The sequence below is a fragment of the Lactuca saligna genome, chromosome 5 (genome assembly GCF_052625555.1).
Source record: "Lactuca saligna cultivar CGN05327 chromosome 5, ASM5262555v1, whole genome shotgun sequence".
Taxonomy (NCBI): domain Eukaryota; kingdom Viridiplantae; phylum Streptophyta; class Magnoliopsida; order Asterales; family Asteraceae; genus Lactuca; species Lactuca saligna.
The window spans coordinates 304,836,829-304,858,226 of record NC_136421.1 but is presented as its reverse complement, the minus strand read 5'-3'; the positions used below and the strand labels follow the sequence as shown (position 1 = coordinate 304,858,226).

The 21,398-nt window shown below is 32.2% G+C and overlaps 1 protein-coding gene across 20 annotated transcripts; it reads right to left on the bottom strand.

Annotated features, from left to right (window-relative positions):
• Positions 1-4,757: 4,757 nt before the first annotated feature.
• Positions 4,758-13,090, bottom strand: LOC145048459 (uncharacterized). 20 transcript variants are annotated; one of them, XM_078996944.1, is made up of 16 exons: positions 12,900-13,090; positions 12,280-12,367; positions 12,070-12,143; positions 11,623-12,010; positions 11,480-11,538; positions 11,165-11,241; positions 10,990-11,083; positions 10,751-10,913; positions 10,595-10,662; positions 10,295-10,385; positions 10,157-10,219; positions 9,953-9,998; positions 8,756-8,798; positions 6,801-6,863; positions 5,115-5,449; positions 4,758-4,990 (listed from the first exon to the last, which is right to left on the bottom strand). In XM_078996944.1, the coding sequence occupies exons 13-16, from the start codon at positions 8,774-8,776 to the stop codon at positions 4,927-4,929; spliced, it is 483 nt and encodes a 160-aa protein (XP_078853070.1). In that variant the 5' UTR covers positions 8,777-8,798; positions 9,953-9,998; positions 10,157-10,219; positions 10,295-10,385; positions 10,595-10,662; positions 10,751-10,913; positions 10,990-11,083; positions 11,165-11,241; positions 11,480-11,538; positions 11,623-12,010; positions 12,070-12,143; positions 12,280-12,367; positions 12,900-13,090; the 3' UTR covers positions 4,758-4,926. The 20 variants fall into 20 exon arrangements, 19 of the variants coding, with proteins under 19 accessions (XP_078853070.1, XP_078853071.1, XP_078853081.1 ...); XM_078996945.1 differs by having other exon boundaries at positions 11,623-11,995; XR_013682879.1 differs by lacking the exons at positions 8,756-8,798; positions 11,623-12,010 and adding an exon at positions 8,852-8,922 and having other exon boundaries at positions 9,951-9,998; positions 10,157-10,205; positions 10,751-10,828.
• Positions 13,091-21,398: the final 8,308 nt, after the last annotated feature.

The following is a 21,398-nucleotide window of genomic DNA, read 5'->3' as shown; positions in this document are numbered from 1 at the left end:
CTCAGTTGTTGCTCTACAAGTCTTCCAAAATATGGTTTCATATTGGGCACCATTATACCTTTTTCTCAAGTTTTGGCTAATATTCTTGTGCTTTACATATGGAAGGAGTTCTTTGACAGCCTTAATCAGACCCTGTTAAAAATTGTAAATTATGTCAAAATAATTATGCAACTAGAATGGGAAATGAAGGATAAATAAGTAAATTACCTTGTATTGCTCAAATATAACATTGTATCCATATCCTAAATTAAGTTCCAAGTCATAAATGAGTAGATAAAAAAACCACTTCCAATTTTCCTTTGTAACATCCCAAGTTCAAAAGCAAGAGTGCAGGGGTGTAAAGTGTTACTAGGAGGGTGGACTCGGCGAGTAGGTGCGGTTACTCGTCAAGTCGGAGTGGAATTTGGTCGCGAGTTAAGTGACCAACTCGTCGAGTCGGTAGCTGGACTCAATGAGTTGGTGCTGGGAAGAGAAAACCCTAATCTTAGGGTTTACACCCAATTTAAAGGAGACTTGAGAGCTAGTAACCCCTAAAATTGAGTGTGAGCCTTTGTTGTGAGCTTGGAAGCTTTGGAACGAGGTTCTAGCAAAGGAGACTTGTAGATCAAGTGTCAAGCATCAATGGATTCGTGGAGATCTGGAATCTACTCCATCTTGGGCACATTTTCTGAGGTAACAAGTTGTTACCTTGAGCTTTTCCCTTATAGATCTATTCTTGGGTGATGATTTGGGGCCTTTTAGCGTGTTTGGAATCCATTTCGGGTTTTGGGACTAGATCTAAGGTTGCAACTTCAGATCTAGGCTTTTTTTGGTCCATATAGTCGGAAAGTATCATCCCTTGGCATGCTTGTGAACATTCTTGTCTTAAAACCTTAGCCTTAGATTGATTTGGGCCTTTAGCTCTTTGTTTTCACGTAAAGTTTGCAACTTTACGTGAGAGTTCTTCCCTAGAAGAATGGATCTACAGTTTGGAGCCCCTGCATGGCTCGAAAAGCCTCTGTATGGATAAAGGATTGAAGAGACTCGGCGAGTCGCATGGGTGGACTCGGTGAGTTAGATGAAGATAAGCTTGGACTCGGCGAGTTGGAAGAACAACTCGACGAGTTTGATGAAGATTGTCGTGGACCCAACAAGTCTGTTCTTGGACTCGGTGAGTCATGGCGCAAACCCCCCCAACCTCTTCTGGTTAAGACTCAGATCAGTGAGTTGAGTGGTGACACAGTGAGTTTGACAAGATAAGGACTCGGAGATTATTGAGCTCGATGAGTCATGGGGTGACTCGATGAATTGAGTCGTGATATGAGAGTTTCCTGAGTTTAGGATCTCGGCGAGTCAGTGGGTTGACTTAGCGAGTAGGGTCAATCAGAAAGGTTGACTTTGACTAGTTTGACCTTCGGGGATATTATGGTAATTCAGATATTTATATCAATGGATCATTGATGGCTATAGGCGTTGGAGTTTGGGGCAGAGCTTCGGGATTGTGCTTTTGTGGTTCAGTTCAACAGTTGCAAGGTGAGTTATCCTCACTTTATCAACAGGGTCTAAGGCACCAAGGCCAACCCTTTATCGGATGGGAATCTGGGTATTTGTTTGATATGCTTTTGAGTTGCTAGATCTGCATCCTGGTATTAGGATGGTATTATGTTAGTGACCTGGTTAAGGTCGGTATCCTGGTATGTAGGGTAATGTTATGTTAGTGACCTGGTGAAGGTCGGTATCCTGGTATGTAAGGTAATTTTATGTTAGTGATCGGTTAGGATGTTGTTATGCTGTATGGTCTGATTGAACCGTTTGTTTGGATGAGGATTGTTATGTGATTAACTATTTTATGTGCACATGGTTATTGATTGGGGTTGGGTTGAGGCAGGTCTTGCTTTATGCTGTAGGCCAACATACCCAGGGCGGTCCGGATAGGATGAAGGCCCCAAGACGGTGGTCCAGATGTACCGAGGCTCGGAGAGTGGACCAAACCGACTGAAGGCCCGGTGCGGGCGAACCAGTCATACTGTAGACTCGGAGAGTAGACCAGGTGGATTGAAGGCCCGATGCGGGAAGACCAGTCACACTGTAGACTCGATATGCATGGTTGTTCTGTATTAAGATATGATATGAGTATGGTTATACGTGGTTGGTATTTTAGGGGTAAATCACTAAGCTTTCGGGCTTACAGTTTTAGTGTTTTGGTTTCAGGTACTTCAGGAGATCGTGGCAAGGCGAAGGCGTGATCGTACCGCTCCTCATTTTTACAATGATGTTTCTGGGATACTCTGATAATAAACAAACTGAAAACCTTTTTTTAATAATTAATGAATTTGGGTTGTTTTTGAAAAGTTTAAATTTATTGGAAATTTTATGGATGTTACATCCTTATTCTCCACACACACACTACTTCCCATGCAATGGGATAAATTCCATTGTTTGCATCCCTTCCAACATCACATAACAACTCCCTTTTACATATCCCTTTAAGAAAACAACCATCTAAACATTTTATCTTTTTGCATCCTTCCTTCCACCCCTTCTTCAATGCATCAAAGCAAACATAGAACTTACTAAAGTAGTTCTTTCCATCTGGCATATAAGTCACATCAAGCTTCACAGTGCTACTTGGATTTGATCCTAATCTCTTCTGCATATGACCAAAACTGTGCGTAATGTTCAACAAGGGTACCATCTACTAGTTTCAATGCATATTTCTTAGTTCTCCTGCATTGACCAACACTTACATGAATACCAAACTTATGTGACACAACTGTTCTAAGCTTTCTTACACTTATCTTTTACCAAATTAAGAACTCTCTTGCATCACCAGTAACCATTAAGCCTAACTTGTAGTTTCTTGCACATTTGTGATCTGACTTTAAAGACTTGATTTGGAAGCTTGTATCATCACTCATCCAAGATGCCCACAACCTGAATGTGCACTCACCCTAGCAATACTTAACCAACAATTTTTTTCTATCATTTTTTCAAAGCAAAGTTGGTACCCACTAGCAACAACATAGTTGCATAACATAGATTTTAATTAAGCTAGATCTTTGAATCTCATACCAAGTATAGGATACTATTTTTTCCTTGGAGTTGACTCATTAAACATCGAATGTGTTGTGTTACATTTTCCTCATATTCACCCCTATCATCATCTATTTTGTTATCATTTCCCTCTTTCTCTTTAGCATATAATTTATTAAGAAACTTATCACCCTGTGTTTTGTTCATAGAGACTATATCATCATTAAATTCCACCTCCATATCTTTAAGGTTATCAATTTCGTTTTCATTTTCACCACCATCAATGCATGAATTGTCACCATCTTCTTCTTCTATCCCAGAGCCAAACCAATCATCAATTCCTTGAACATCATGGTCCACATGTATGGAAATAAAACCATCAACTCCAAATGCATCAAAAATGAAAGTAGCATAATCTCTATCGTTACGAATAGCAGTTATCCCAGATAATAAGGACTTACCTGGCTCACAATAGTATAGCTTCTTGATACTTTGTTGAATGAATTGTTCGAGAAAGGTGATACACTCAAAGTATGTCATTCCAGAAAAATCATGATCTTTGAATGTGAATTTGATAACATGGTTATAGAAAGGATCTCAAAGAAAAACACCTTTGAACTTGAGCTCCACTACAGGGTAGATTCCATCAGGGTTTGATATCGAGGTTGAATTTGTTGGTTGGTTGCCTGGTCATTGAGTTTTATCGAAGGAAAACATGTGGAACCATAGTTTTTCCGTTCTTGGCCACTGATAGATGAGAAAAATGAAGAACGAAGGAATGTACTGTTGTGTGTGAATAAATGTGACTATTTTGACTTTGATTTCTTACGTGGATAAGGTAAGGTAAATATCTTATTTATTTTAATGTCACGTAATAAAGACAACTGGTTGTTCCGTTTACCGGGTTTCCAAGGGTGTAAATAGCTAGTATTTCCTAACAATAAGGACTAATTGAACATAAAACAAACATGAATAACTAAATGTGCAAAGTTACCAAACTTCATTGTACTACAACACCAAAAACTCCATATTCACAAACATGAAACATCATTTTTTACTTGGTAAAACTAATTAAGTAATTAAAAATCTTACTAACATTCCTTGAAAATATCTTAATCTAAATGGCCAATTCAATTTAAATGTATAAACAAGAATAAAATTGAAAGTTCAAACATGTTTAAAAATGACATCTAATTCTTTTAAACTAGATTTATTAAACCCAAACTAAAATTCCACAACTTTTAGGAAAAACTACAATAAACATAATTTTGTTGCAATGTTAAAAAAAATCCAACCTAATAATATTTTTGTTTGCATCAAACTTTGTTTTAGTTTTGGTTTGATAAGAGTTTTTGATGGAAATTGAGGAGTTTGTAGTTATTTTACTTGGACTTCAAGGACATTCGTAACACCATCAATACTAGTACCGGGGACAAACCTTGCACTAAAGCTATACTTTAACGACCACTTGTCCAACAAATGAAATATCTGTATTTTGAAATATCACAAGGACAAAATTATAACTTACTTTACTCTTTTTACCAATATAGGTAATGTACACTAGTTTTTTTTATCAATCGAAGCAATGTACATTATTCTTTATCCATATTAGCAAAGCATACTTATACTGTCACCTGTAATAGCAACACATTTTCATTTCCCTACTAAAATTAGCAATGTACTTTATTTGTTACATATTGGCATATTGCAATTATTGTTAAATAAATCTAAGTATGTTGCAATAATTGTAAGTGCAATGCTTTTATCTATAAAGAAATGCAAGTATGTAGCTATTATGGGTTACACATCTCTAACATGGGTATAACATAAAGTATATTGCCTACATTGATAAAAAGAATAAAGTGTATTGCTATTTCCTGAAATTTCCCGTATAAAAAATAAAAAACAAATGTGTTACGTCTTCAAACCCCAAAGGATATTGTCATGGCTTTCATAAGACCATTGATAATTAATCGAACTGCCAAATAAAAATGAAAAATAATAAGTTTGTCATGATAGAGTAATAATTATATGAGACAAAGCCTGATTATTTTTGGTAAAGAAAAGTAGCTTTTCTTAATTTATTTTCTCATATAAGTTACCTCAAGAAGGTCAGAGGGTACTCAGGGACTCTTTGGGAACTATGGTGGGGAATCAATGGGGGCCATTTCAATAGGCTGGTGGTCTTTGGAAGCCTAAATATTTCTCCTCCTTCATTTTGACCTTGACTTTGACCGTCTACAAGGCCTCTGCTTGCTGCCCGAATGATTGTCTTCTGAAGTAGTAATTGTATCTTCTGATTGTTATCAGAGGGTGAGCCTCTGAATGAAGATGAAGGTGTTCCATTTGCAAGAGAGAGATGTTTGTTGGAAGCTCCAATGAAGACAAAGTTCTTCTGAAAATTATTCACCGGAAATACATTTGTGCTTCTGATGATCTGAAACAATAACAATAGTTTTTAAGCATATCAGATATCAGATGCAACTTTTTTTTTAAGGAAAGAGATGACTTTTGTTGGGGGTGTTGTTTATGTTGCTTGAACATGGAAATGAGAGAGATGAAGAAGACAAGGGCAAAATGGTCATGTTGAAATATTTAATACCAGTGTTGTTAACGTTGACGACCCATGGAACAAAAACGTACATGGGTACCAAAATTTCAAAAAATATTCTTTTATAGAAAGACTTTTCAGGGATTATATGATATAGTTACGCTCCTTAAACATGACATATACTTTTTAAGAAAACTGAAGAATTTTGTTGGGGTAAGTTATGCTCCTTGAACATGGAAATAGAAGACATGAAGAAGACATTGGCAAAATGGTCATTATCATAGATTTACCAGACGGGCTGCTAAAGTTGAGACCCAGAGACCAAACACATAAATATCACAGCATGAAATGAGAACCATATTTTCAAAAAGATTCTACTTTTAAGGATTTAGGGTTTCGTTATGCCCCTTCAACATATATGACAATAGTTTCTAAGGAAAGAGAGAATTTTTGTTGAAATTTCATCATGCTCCTTGAAAATGGAAAAGAAAGAAACGAAGATGATAGGGACAAAATGGTCATTTTCATAAATTTAACATCTAGGTGATGACCCCGGTTCAAAAAGTGGTTCAGAAACCATGAAATAAAGACCAAAATTGCAAAAAGATTCCCTTTTGGACCTAAACTAGCAACCTGACAATAAGGATATGTTGTTTAACTGTAGCAAGAAACTCCCACTCATAAATATATTTTGCCTTGTGGAATACACGAATGCAAAACATGAAAACCTCAGAGATTATAATAAAAAATAAACAAGATCAAACACAAAAGAATGTAGCAACATACCAGATGATAAGACACAAATCCAGAAAATATAAGACATTTTAATCTAGGTAGCACATCATCAGTGCAACACTTCTTGAGAAAAAAAGGTTATGTGCGTCATATCAGGAACAATACACAATCTGACATAGCCTTCTTTTTTTTTTTTCCAAAATTCAGTTGGACTTAAAAGTAAAGATTCAAGAACCTGGATAGAAATCCATAGAGGAAAAAGTTGGACTAAAAACTAATGATTCAATCCGATAGAATTCTTATTTTCTTTGCAATTTACAAAAACAGAATAAAATAAACTTCGTTCCTATGGTATTTTTTCCATTTTAATATATGTAATATTTTACGGCATACCAAATATCATAAAGGAACTGTACTATTTGTCTTAGTTTAAAACTTTAAATTATAGAGTTGCAGTTTGTACTGTTTAAAACTATTAAATATTGCTACCAAAAGAACTTACCATTTGATCAACTTCTTTCAGCTTCTCCTTGATTTGCTTTAACAAATAAAGAATCTCAGGTGTCTGCACATTTAACAAATCAGAACATTAGAGAGATAAATTGATATGAAGATGTATAAGGGAAAATTAAGTAAGTTCAATGAATCCATCTGTGTAACTTCTGATACAGAGATAGCAAAAAAGCTGCTTTAGCATTTCCTAAACTCCATTTGGTTACAAGTTAAAGTCCCTCTTTTATCAGACATAATCATCTCAACCTAACCAAGTTCCTAGCATTTCATCTGTATTGGTTGGATTTCAGAGTACCAAACTTCAACTAAAAATTTCATATGTAGGAAGCCAAAATATTTTCAACATGACAAAAACTCAAAAAATCAAAAGCTAAAACTTACAAAACATGCATAAGAATCTGAACAAAACCTTTGAAACAGGGTAAAACGTAACAGTAATTACCATCAAATTACATTTTAATAGGAAAACAAACAAGAGTATAATGCTATAGTTAGTAACCAAAATAAAACAAATTTATACTTTAGAAGTACTGTATAATATCTTTAAAAGGTTAACATTTAAAATAAAAAGCCATAATAGAAGATAAAAAAAAGGTACATTGTGTCAAGTGTGTGTTAATATGTTAGATTTCGAAGGTATAATGTCATAAGAGTACAATCTCTATAGAAAATAAGTGAAGGTATTATGCTAATCAACTTTAGCCTTCAGATTAACAGGATAATAAACAACTTCTAAATAAGTTGAATTTTGAAAGTATAATATTATAAGCAGTTAGATTTTCAAAAAAAATCTTAATGGTAAAGAAATTAGAATTACATGGTCTTACTAGAAAAAGGAAATTAAAACAATGTCTTAATATGGTTGAAGGTGGCAATTTGATAAAGCAAGTTCATAATTTCCTAACATGAAGGAATAATTAACCTTATTTGAGATTCAATGATAACAACACCCTTATTTGTTATTTCCCACAATTTCCCTTAAAAATTTAACATAAGCCTTGTTGTTATCACCCTTATTTGTTATTTCTCATCATTGGTAAAGAGACTTGCTGCATCATCTTATGATTCATCGCTGCATCTCTTGTTGCCATTATTCAAACAAGAACTAAGATTTTTAATATGAAAATCAACATAGAAAACATTACACGACTAAATTTAAATCAATGAAGCTTCATAGTAATTACAAGAAGGGATCACTAATGATAATTACCCAAAAAAAACCATCGTAAATATATTTCATTCACTTCAACATTTTTTTGAGTGAGATTCAATTCTGTGGAAACATGCAACTTCCAATAATAGAAATGAAGAATTTGACAGTGTAATTATTTCTCACTAACACTCGAGAACTATATAATTACTCAAAGCCTGTTAAAAACCAAAAAAAATGATCGTTAATTAATACCTATGGTGTCTTAATATAAAAAATAAAATAAATATAACGTATAATTTTATAATTGGTAACCATGGTTAAACAAGTTTAGATTCTATCATTCTAAAGTAGAATGTATTAAAACTACAATAATATATATTTACGATGTCTTAAAAGGGTGGATTTTGAAAATATAATTTTACGATTTGGAGTATAATGTTGCATGCAATTGGTTAGATTTTGATAGTATTATAGTAAACTATTTAATAATAAAAATTTTAAAGTTATAATATAAATGGTATCCAAAACCAAACATGTTTAGTTTTTCAAAGTACAGTGACTTAATAGGAAATATAATAAAATGACAATGTCCTCATATCATAGGTTAGATTATGAAAGTATAATATTTTAATATAAGGTTTTATAGCTTAGCATCTAAATAACATTCAACTACAACATACAAACGTATAAGACAATATATATGGGAAGGATTTTTTTTATTATTATCGTATTAGACATTTTGCATGTATATTAATATTAAGTATTCAGTAAAGTAGGTTTTGGTTATTTACCATGGCATTGTATATGGTCATTTAGCTTTTTCTCCAGCTTTTCCTATCAAATAACCACAATTTAGAAATTAAATACATAAGTTAAGCTTCACTTACAATCTTCATGGGGAATCAATCTATGTGTTGATAAGTGTGTGGCAGGCAAATTATGTGACCTTAATAATAACCTGTTGTTGTCAGCCAGCCAACATTACAATAAGATTAGAATGGAGTAAAAATATTAATAGACAATCAATACATGATTTAACCAACAAAAATATGTTAAACCTAACACATTCACACCAAATGACTAATCCAAGATTTTAACCATAGTTATTTTGCTAGTAAGACGCAAATCAATGAAAGAGAAACAAGAAAAAACATTAATTGCAATCTCTTTCTTCAATAATAAAGGTATGCTTCAAGAATTACTTAAGTAACTATTAATATCTCATGGACATCTACAAACTTTACTTCTAAAACACACACACACACATCAATATCTGTTTAAATGCAAGAAATAAAAATGTGTACTTTCATTGATTTGTGTATTGTAGCATCCTACTTTCATTTATTTCTTTATACATACATACATACATATATATATATATATATATATATATATATATATATATATATATACATATATATAGCATTACACTTGTAAAAATCCACCCAATTATACCAATGCCATCAAAATACATAGCAAAGCAATTTTCATTGCTATGATTGGATAGATTTTTTAAAGTATGATGTCCTAACAAGAAATATTACAAGTACAACGCTATAAAATGCATTGAACTTTCATAATGCAACCCCTTTATAATAATAAAAAAAAGTTAAAATTACATCGGTGCAACAACAAAAAGAAATGGAAGGACAATACTAAAATTTCACAATAAGAAAAAAATACAGTTGGGTATATTTTTCAGAGCAGAATGCCCTAATAAAAAAAGAAAGATGAAAGTACAATGCTGTAAACATCACTTTCAATGCTATAAACATCTATAAAAGTATAACGTCCTAATAATAAAATAGCTAAAAGTAGTATGCTATATGATTCGGAATATTTTTCAAAGTCCAGTGTCTTGATATGAAAAGTTGAAAGTAGAATACTGTAATAGATAGTAAGAAATGAAACTAGGATGCTGAAATAAAACACAAATGAAGGAAAGAAAGTTGTTATATATAGCATTTAGCCCTAAAAATAACTTACACCTTAAGTAAACCCATGACATTAGGAGATAAGGGGAGGGTGATGCGCCTGAAATCATAAATGAAGGTAAGTTGTCTTTTATTTTGTTAAATACTAATCTCCCCCAGATATAGTATTGGACAGATTATATATTCTTTGAAGTATGGAACGAAAACTACAAGGCACCCTCCGTCCCTTGTGCTGATGGAAGTTTTGTAAATTTTTACCTTTGAAAAATGCTTTTTTCCTCCTCATTAAAAAATGCTTGCCACTTCACTGCATTCATAACACTACAATAACCATGCATGTAACTGTGCATCAATATGCCTTTTTGATTCAAAGATACATAAAATAATCATTTATACCCCATCCATCATATACTCTGTTATATAGATGTAGGACACAGTAGGCTGAACTCAATTCTGCCATGTCATCCAACAATTTCAAGTTGTCGACCTACACAAATGAAAATATAGTAAATAAGCCAAAAAGAAAGAGCAGTTTTGTCATGAACTTAATTTTCTTTGGGAAGGTACAAAACCAACATGCAAGGGTAAAATAGTATACAAGTGACATACATGCCTTGGCATAAGTCATCCATTTGTATCTTTAAAAAAAAAAGTAGATAAATAAATTATAAAGTATTTGTTTTGTATCCAATCCACCTTAAAAAATAATACTCGACATACTCTCCTCCATCTACTTGTAATCTTGGAAGGTTTCAGATGCATACCTAAAGTGGAAGCAAATTAGTGATGTGTTTTTTTTCCAAATCTATAGTTGATAAAAAAATTAAAAAAAAAAAAAAAAATCTATCATACCATACACAAAGCATTGACCAACATAATTGCACTAGGCATACGATGTGTTCACAAAATTGAAGTTTTTCTTGAAATACCCTTGTCAGCCATAAAAAAATAATAATAAGAAAAAAACACCATTGTCAAATGCTTGTTTAAGCATCACAGCTGAACGAAGAGGTTCCTGCAAAAAATATTGAAGTTTTTCACAAAATTCACATATTTATATTTTTATACGCAAAAGAGAATTGATTATTAACTTAAACACCAGCACCCTCTTTATATTGACCACTTGTTTCAAACATTTCAACCTACCAAAGGCCACCACCATGTGTCATTTCCCTTCCTTGATGTCTCAATTTGCCAAAAGAAAGTAAACTTTTTAGATAAATAAAAAACTTAACTAAATAACATATACAAATTGTAAGTAATTACCAGGCATACTAAATAAGTGCTGAAGGCATTTTCCATGCAACATTGAGCATCTTTTAAATAGATAAGCACATCATTTCCTAAGGAGAATAAATAAGGACGAGTTTTAGGAACAGAGGGGTATTTCTGGAAATACACAAACAAGGTTACAGACTCATGGTAGGAACGGTAGGAAAGAAAAACAACATGTTGATTTATAACAGGTCATGTTAGGAATAATATCCTTCAACTGATGCAATTGAGAAAGGTTTAAGAGTTTATATTTACGGATAGTTATTCTATTATATAAATTTGTTTTTTTTTCAGAAAGAACCTCACCTACATCCTTTTAGGCTGAGCAAAAAGCCAAGATGCTGACCAGAAGAAGCATTAGACATCTGTCAAAAAAATCCATGTCATTCAAGTTTCACTTTATTACATGCAATAATGAAATTCACACGTATATATTCAATCCTTTTTACATCATAATAAAGTTGATATTTAAGGAGTGAAAAAACCACTCTGGTGATCCATCTTGGTTGTCGTGGACCAAAAAAAAATGGAATCTTTGGATCCATTGCACCATAATTAAGAAGCAGGAGTAACTGGTTCATGTTATAAAAGATCCACATACTTATTAATAAGATCTGTGTCATTTGAAATAAACAACCAAAAGGTCTGCACATTCATTATAGTTAAAGCCATGTAATTTAAATTGGAGAATAAGCAACAATGCACTTTAAAAACTTATATGTAATAGATGATCAAAGGCTCCATGGTCTGCAAAGGATACATTGCGTACAAATTCTTTATTGAAAAATTAGAACCGTGTTGATACAAAATCAGGTTGAGAAGCTGCAGAGCAAGTAACTAAAAATAATTTTAAAATGATAAAATCTAAACTCTTAGAATTATGTGTAAAAACTTACAGATGGGTATAGTTTCTACTTCTATATATAGGTGATGGATGGCTCTAAGTAAAAGTTTGAATCCTCATTGTTTCCTACATCAGCAATAACCAGTTTTAAATCAAACAACTAATACTACAAGGGTAAATTGGCTAGTAAACAAGTTACCTAATAGGAAAGCATTGTAACATGTGATGAATGTTGTGAACAAGTAAAGAAAGAAATTTATACCTCAACATTTGGTTGTCGAACATCTGATGTATACAACATTTGCAATTTGAAGCCAATAAACAATATGGAAAGGCTTTTCATTATTACCCTATTAGACATTTTGCATGTATATTAAAATTAAGAAATTAACATGGGGAATCAATATGTGTTGATAAATGTGGCAGATTATGTGACCCTAATAACAACCGGTGGTGACAGTGTTGTCGTTAGCCAGAATTGGTTATTCACAAAAAGAGATTTGAGAAAGACATTCGTGATCTGATCTAATAAATTTGGTCGTTCATAAGAACACGTTCTGAAACAAGCGTACGAAACACGCTAAATCAGAGTTTACAGAGAAAAAATCAATAAAAAGATAGAGGAGAAAACCCTAATGAGACGATCAACAAAACTATCTAGTTTCCTTATGTTTTTAAGTTGCAATACAACTTGTGCAATTAGAAAACCAGAGTTTATTGAGAAAAAAAAACGCAACTATGCTTCGATTTTTCTTTTTATCCATACATACCGAGGAGATTACAACATCTGAAATACAGAAAACCCTAGAGAAGTAAAATAAAAGGGAAAAGAGAAAAATGATAAGAACGAAAACTTATAGATAACTTCTTAGGAATACCGACATGGTTGTGACTTATGAGTTGTGAGTGTCCTACGAAGGGTGGGGGTGCTTGTGTCTCCGGTGAGCTGAGTTACAGAGGTTGCGACGAGTCGTCTCCGACGGTGTTTGGAGAGCGGAGCGGGATGAGTGAAGTGAAGAAGGAAGAGTGGAGAACGTAACGTATATTTTATGCGCCGATACACCGACCCAAACCTTTTGCTTCCCAATTCCAACGGTCTTTTATAAAACCTTTCCAAAGATAGACAAAATTGCAAAAATGGTCCAGTGGTTGGCAAAATTATGTAACTTTGATCCAAAAAAGTTTGACGGTGTACCAGTGGTCCAATTTTGGATACTTTCTACGGTTTTGGTCCCTTTATTGTCATTTTTGTGTGGTTTTGATCCACACCCAACATAAAATGACCAATATGCCCTGAAATATTTCATTTTTAATTTATTTTATTAAATTTCCTATTATATTATTTAAAATAAAAAGAAAATTAAATTATCACCCACTATAACCCACCTCTCTCTCTCTCTCTCTCTCTCTCTCTCTCTCTCTCTCTCTCTCTCTCTCTTTCTCTTAATAACACCAAAATTGGTACTTGGTCTATCCTCTCCCTGTATTCTACAGATTCTCGAAAACCACCACCTACACCACCATTGCAGCCCCTTACTTGTGCAACACCACCCACCCCTAGCAAACTCCGGTGATGGTAGCTTGTGACCCAGATGAAAATTCCAATGATGCGACCCATCTACCACTGCCCCTTCGTCTTCTCCGATAGCTCAAAATGTTCATTTCCAGATCTACAAACTAGACCGTTACACACATCCAATACCTTAAAAAAAACCCAAACCAAAGAATAAAAAAACGCAAATCAGATAGGATCATCTTCTGGGTTTTCGATTTGCACCAAGAGGGGTAAGTTCAAATACATCTGGGCAATACAAAATCATCTGACCATCATCAAGGAGCATAAATTCTAGAATTCAGATATGTAAATAAAACTATGAATCGGACCTGTATATCGCCAAAACTAAGAATCTGATAGAAACAAGTTAGTGTTTTTCTCTCTAAGACTCTCGTAGTTGACATGTCTTTAAAGATTTTATACGAGGTTCAATTTTTGCTCTATCTAGCTAGGTAGAAGATTTTTCATTTCTCTGTACTTTTGATGAAACATTTGAGGTTCTTTTCAACCCCTTTCAAATCAATCACCCCCTGATTTTCTTATGTTTCAAGTCTTATAGGATTGAGAGGCATTTGGAAAAAATCGATGAACGGTGGTTTGGTGGTCAACAGTGAAGGTCATCTGGTTAACGGCGAGGAGGTGAGGGTGGGGGAGATGATGGTGGTTGGTGGCGAATAGTGGTTGAGAAAGACAATGGTGGTGAATGACGATGTCTTCATCTTCTATGGTGGTGGTGGTGGTGGTGGCTGAAACCCCTAATCATTGAAAAATGGAAGTGGTGGTATTTTGGTAGGGACAACACCAATCAGAAGGGTGGTTCTGGTGGGGAAATTTCATCCAGGTCTGAGGAAAGAAAGATGGGCGAGGATGGGATTAGTTGTTTGTAATGGATAGTGATGGCAGCCAATGGTGATGGTGGCGGACGGTGGTAGTTGTTGGTGGTTGCAGTCGGTGGTAATGGTGGCATCCATTAGGGGTGATATGTTTCTTCAGTGTGTGTGTGTGTGTGTGTGTTTCTTTTGTTGAGAGAGATGAGACAAATGAAATATAAATGAAAAATATAAATTAAATTAATTTATGCATTTCCAGAATTAAAGAAAATGAAAAATATAAATTGTAAGGGCATAATTGTCTTTTTAAGTGTATAGGGACCAAAAACAATAAAAAGATCCAAAATTGGACCACTGACGCACCATCAAACTTTTTTGGACCAAAGTCACATAATTTTGCCAACCACAGGGACCATTTTTGCAATTTTGTCCCAAAGATAAACCATTTACACATCTCAGGATCGTGAGTTTTGTAAAATGAGTACTAAACTGCAAATTTGGTGGGTTAGAAAAAAGTGCTAAGGAGTTCAAAATCTTAACTTGGTTTAAAATTACAAATTTTTGGTGGATTTGGTCCATCACCAATTTGAAATTGACTCTTTTATCTTTTTTCATTTGTTTTATTTATTTTTCTATTAGTTTCAATATTAAAATATTTAGAAAAAAAAAATCCTACCCTAGCTAGCCTCCTCCCCCCCCCCCCCCCCTTTTCTCACACAAAGACAATCATAAAATACATGAAAATACCTATTGTCAATGTGAGTCCTTTTTTGTCTTAATACGTGAGAAGAATAATTATGTCTGTCATCTTAGAAATTTTACAATAATAGATTGTAATAATGTAAGTTTGTCGTTTGTCATTTGTAATCATATTGTGTGTCACACTCTTGCAGAATCTATATATATATATATATATATATATATATATATATATATATATATATATATATATATATATATATATATATATAGTCAAGATCAAATAAGAAGGAAATTTTTTGTAGGAATGTAAGAAGTTTCTTTTCTACATATTTTTTTCGCGAACAAACAAAATGAATAATTAGATGATTCATTTGTAAGATGATTCAAAAGAAAAAATTCTCAAAAAAACATCTCGATGATTCATTTATACAATGATTTTGTTGTTATTCACTAAAAATATCATAAAAATGAATTTTTTTCTTAATTTACTTAAAAATGAATCATAAAGATGTTTTTTTGAAATTTTTTTCTTGTGAATCATATTACAAATGAATCATCTAGTGATTCATTTATTTTGTTCATCTAAAAAATATGTAGAAAAAAAATCTTCTTACCTTCCTTCCAAAAAAAATTTCTTACCGGATCTATATATATATATATATATATATATATATATATATATATATATATATATATATATATATATATATATATATATATATATATATACAGTGTTACCCATTATGAATAGATAGAGCTATTTTGTATAAGACTTAAGTATTTTCAAAGCTTTCGTCTGTTGAAATTTATATTTCAGAATAATAGAGTTTGTATTCAAATTCATATCATCAATTATAAACGCAACATTCGGTTTAGACATTCTATCTAATATCATCTTATTATTATTATTATTATTATTATTATTATTATTATTATTAATTTACATATTTTATACTGATTTCATTTTGTTTAATTTACATAATTTATACCGATTTCATTTTGGTATGAGAGAGTTATGAGTTTTTCTAGTCTAGAAATATGTAAAGAATAATTTTTTTTTTTTGTAAAACAATAAAAGAAGCTAAAAATCTTCTTTAAAAAAACAAATTATAACACATCAATACCTAATAGTAAATATAATATTGAAGCAATATATACAGTAAACAATAGTATAAATTGGCAACAAGAACAAATAAAAAGTCTTGATGATAAAATAACAAAATTAATTTGTTAAATATGTCTCAGGAAATAGAAAATTCATCAATACTTATTAACAACGAAGAAAATGAATCTGGATATACTTTCAATGCCCTCATTAATAAAAACAATATTAATAAAGATGCTATACGAAAAAACAAATTTTACATTGTTAGAAAAACATTAATTTAAATATCACACTTTAAAAAACTTCTTTTCTAAAAAATTATTATATATTATAGAAAAATTATAGGAGAAAAAAATATATACATATAGAATCAACTCAATGAAATATTATTATACGTATAATACATAAACAACAAACAAGGAATCGATTATATAATATTAAGTAAATAGAAAAATTAAAAATCGCTTATATTCATATATCAACAAGTCAAATAATTTTAAAAAGTACTTTTAGTGATTTAGATACTCTACTAGAATTAGAAATAAAATACGATCGTATAATTAATAATCAATAAATTATTATTTTAAAAGTAAAAGGTAATTTAATCGAAGGAAAAATAAAATTAATATTAATATTCAATTAGGATTAAGTCTTAAAGATAAAAATTTAAGTAACAATATTACTATACGATAAAAATTATTATGACAATATTTTATGCTAAAAGGTAATCATTTGTTTACTATTACATATCAAATAAATTATGGATTAACAAATTCTCATCATATATTGCTAAAAGGTAATAATTTGTTTACTATTACATATCAAATAAAAGGTAATCTATATTGATAATTTATTATCCCTTGAATCACTAAAAATAACAAATAATCGAATATTTAATAAAGCTAATTTTCAACCAATAGAAATCACTCCTCTAATAAAAAGAAATCTAATTATAGAACCTCTAATTTCTACCATAATAGGCAAAACTTTCATCTCGGAAACCCAACCCTCAACATATTCTAACAGAATCGTCTAGTAATTTCTTAAAATATTTTAAAACACTCGAATGTCTATATCAAAATTCGAAACCATGTATACCAGATAAAGAAATGATTATAGAAATACCACAAAATTTACCACAAGGAAAATTATATAATATCGTTCTTTGTTCTGAAGAAAATAAACCAATAAAAGATAAATTAAATATAATTAGTCAAAAACTAAACAATATTACAGAAATGGATAGTTTACTTTTGCTCAAACAAATTCATAATTATTACAAAATATTACTCAACAGAAAAAATTACTAGCAAAATATCTAATAATAAAAACTAACAAAGAATAGCCACTTACTATTAAAATACAGTAAGCGACAAGGATATAAAAAGAAGATTTGGAAAAAAAAAAACAAACCTATAAACCTAAATATAAACAATATTACAAACATGTTGAACAAAAATATTTTCGCAATAGAAAACAGTATAAGCAAAAATATAATCCTAAAACAAATTATTGCCTGTCTAAAAAGAAAAATTGTAAATGTTTAATATGTCAAGAAGACGGACATAAAGCTTTTGAATACCCAACAAAGAATAAAAAGGAACAGGTAACTAATTTATTAAAAATAGTGTATGATCTAGGATATGAACCTATAGATGATTCAGATGTAGACTCAGATATAGAAATCTATGCATACACAACTGACTCTAATACTGAAACAGATACAGACAAATGAATAAAAGAAAAACGGATATTAATCCTAATATCACATATATTATAACTAAAATACAAAATAAAGAATTAATCTCATATATAGATACATGAGCTACTTTATATTTTGGAAGAAAAAAAGATACTAAACATTGGGAAAAAATAGAAAAACCGTTAAAAATTACAATCGCTGACAAATCAATACACAAAATTTGGTTCGTAGGAAGAAACATAGACATAATAATTGAAAAAAAAACACCATTTAAACCTCTAACAATATGTCAACATCATTCATGAATAAATTTAGTAATAATAAATAATTTCCTTAAATTATACCAACCATTTATACAAACAAACGATTATATAAGTCTTAATCACCCTATTAAAGGTGCTATAAAAACTATTATTATCAAACATTATGATCTTATTAAAATAATAAAATAAAAAGTTGGTTTTCAATTACAAATATTACTAACATTAGCAAAAGAAATTGTTAAAAAACAGCTCAAAGAAATATGTAGTGAAAACCTTTTGGATCATTTTAAAAAATAGAAATGATTAAGAAATAATATAATTGTTAAAAACCCCTAACAACGAAATTAATGTCCTAAACAAAATCATCCATATGTTCAATTCGTATGCAAACATCATCTATTGTAAGGGAGGTACTTTAAGTGAATATCATACCTAATGCTTAATCAAAATCATCCAATTGAACCCAAACTCTTGATTGACGTTCAAAACCTAATACAAAACATCTCATATGTTCAACTACAGATTTAAAAACCCTAAAAATCTTGGTTCAAGATTATTATGGACTAGGATCCTCTTATTGGGCCTAATGGACTAATAAACTTTCAATTTGGTCATTTTTGGGCCAAGGAAACCTATTTGGGCCCAAATTAGTCCCACATTCATGAAACTAAGGTATTTTGGGCCATGTGGGCCTAGAATAATTCATTTTATCTCTAGTGAGCGATGTTGCGCTATAAATGATTTCATTTGCCGTAAACCATTTTAAATGGCTTCATTGGGCCATGAACCCTTATAAGGGCCCAATGGGCCGACAAAATATTATTGGGATCCATAAATTCGAACTAATCCAAGGAAGGGCCCAAACCATTTCATCTCCATTTTTCTTTAGCCCATTCTCAGCCCAGTTAACAAAAAAAGAAAAAATAAAAGGAGATTAATCTAGTAAGTGACACATAACATGTTTATTGGGCCTTAGTGGTCCATTTACATGCTTATTGGGCATGGATTATACATTACATGTTTATTGGGCCTTCGTGGTCCATTTACATGCTTATTGTGCATGGATTATACATTACATGTTTATCGGGCCTTAGTGATCCATTTACATGCTTATTGGGCTTGGAAATAACTTACATGTTTAGTTGGCCTTAGTTGTCCTTCTACATGTCCGTTGGGCCTCGTACATTCACATACATACTCGTTAGACTTTTCAAACATAAAACGTACTTGGAAAAACATTATACATAACATAATATCATATTCGCGTAAACACAGTTAAGGATCTAATGAGACATGTCGGTTGAGACCTCTAGAGTGTATGATCGTAGCCTGTAGTTATAAACAGAGTCTCCTGGAGGGAGAGGGATAGTTTGTGTATAGATCTATACGGGGTGACGCCCCACACCTGAGCTGTTCGCTACAGTTAGACTAGGCCAATATAGGGTGACAAACCTTACCTTAATCAAGTCGGCGCCTGAAAACGCCACGACAGACGAATTCGCATAATCAAGTATGGTTAAAACGGCTCACCTAGAGATCCTCTCCAACATAATTTTATGTAAAACTTGTAAAATCTTGTTGATAGGAAAACATACATGCACTGATATTCGATCTTAGGGTTGAGACCACAAAACTCTTATAAACAAAAAATATAGGATTTTCTGGGGAAATACACAGTTAAACAATACCATTTACTTACAATAGGAAATGCAAGATCTTTAACCGGATTGCATCTTTATATTCCTTCCAAAAACAGAAAACATACATACATTAATACTTGATTTTGATACATCACGTTCAAACTATTTTTCAGAAAATATCGGATTTTCTGGTGTTTTACTAACAATACAAAACTTTTCATTCGAACATGCTTATGAACTCACCAACATTATATATGTTGACGTTTTTAAAAGAACTTGTTCTCTCAGGGAATCTTTAAGCGGAAGGGTCTACAAGAACATGTGAGATTTGTTGAATTTTGTTATCATCATACGTTGAATACTTTGGCATGTAACTTATGATACTATACTTGATGTAAACAATGTTGGTTGTATTTTGATATGTATGATGATGTTGTTGTCTTCTTTCAATTATATATATTGTGATGATATTACGAGATGAAGTCATGCACAAGCCCCCAGACGTTTCCGTCGTCTGGTTCGGGGGTGTGATAGCAAGGAACCATACTTTTGTGGTAAAACATGATGTGGCGCTTATGTGGCAATGAAGGGAGTGCGGTTTTGGTGACACCACTCCCTCTAGTCTTAGGGCTCACATAGTTAAACTCGAAAATTAACTACTCTCCTAAGGACATGTAATTACACAAACACTTGGTGGGCGGAAAAAAGGTAAAACAAACATTACATGGAGACATCGTCAAGCTCACGGAAGCTAGGTAAAGAAGATGAGTCATTAACAACCATGACCGAAACACCATCAACCGGATAAACTTATTCACAAATTGAAGTGGGTTCTCCAAAAAATAACATCTAACTTGGGCAGTAGTCATCGACAATTGAAGACACGATGATAATAGTGGCAAGAATGTGTCAAAAGGTTTGTGTCGCCTGTATCTTCAAGTTTTACCCATTTGAACTTACTCCCACTTTTAATCGAACTTGTTCTTGTAATTTCTCAAAATCATATTTGAATCTTGAATGCATGTCCCAGTGATGGCGGTGGTAAGAGGGTGTCCATGGTCCGTGTTCTTCACATTTGTTTGAACCATTCAAATCGATTTAGGGGTTGGGAATATTGATTATTATGAAGAGATATGTAGAAGACAGGTGTAACAGTTCAAAGATGTCGATGATTGCAAAAAAGAAATCAATTACAGAAAGACTCGGTCCCATCCAGATCTGTAACAGAGAAGATAGAGATGGAGTGGACGCTACGATCGATTTATCAGAAAGTAGACGGTGGGAATTAGATGTGAAGAAGAAGAAGTTGATGGATGACAGTTTGGGAAACGAAAAAGGAAGAGTGATTGAATTAAGAGAAGAGTGAGAAGGCGGTGACGGTACTCCAATTCCAAAGCGCTCGAAAACAACAATGGTATTGAAGCCGAGCCAAATCGTACAAGCCCTCAGTTAAATACCAGCACTGTTCATAAGCCGAGCACTGTTCGTAAGCCGCACTCAAAATTAATTGTATATATAATTTCAAGCTAAAACATTAATGTAAATGACTGATAAATAATCATATAATTTATGAAAAGAATACAA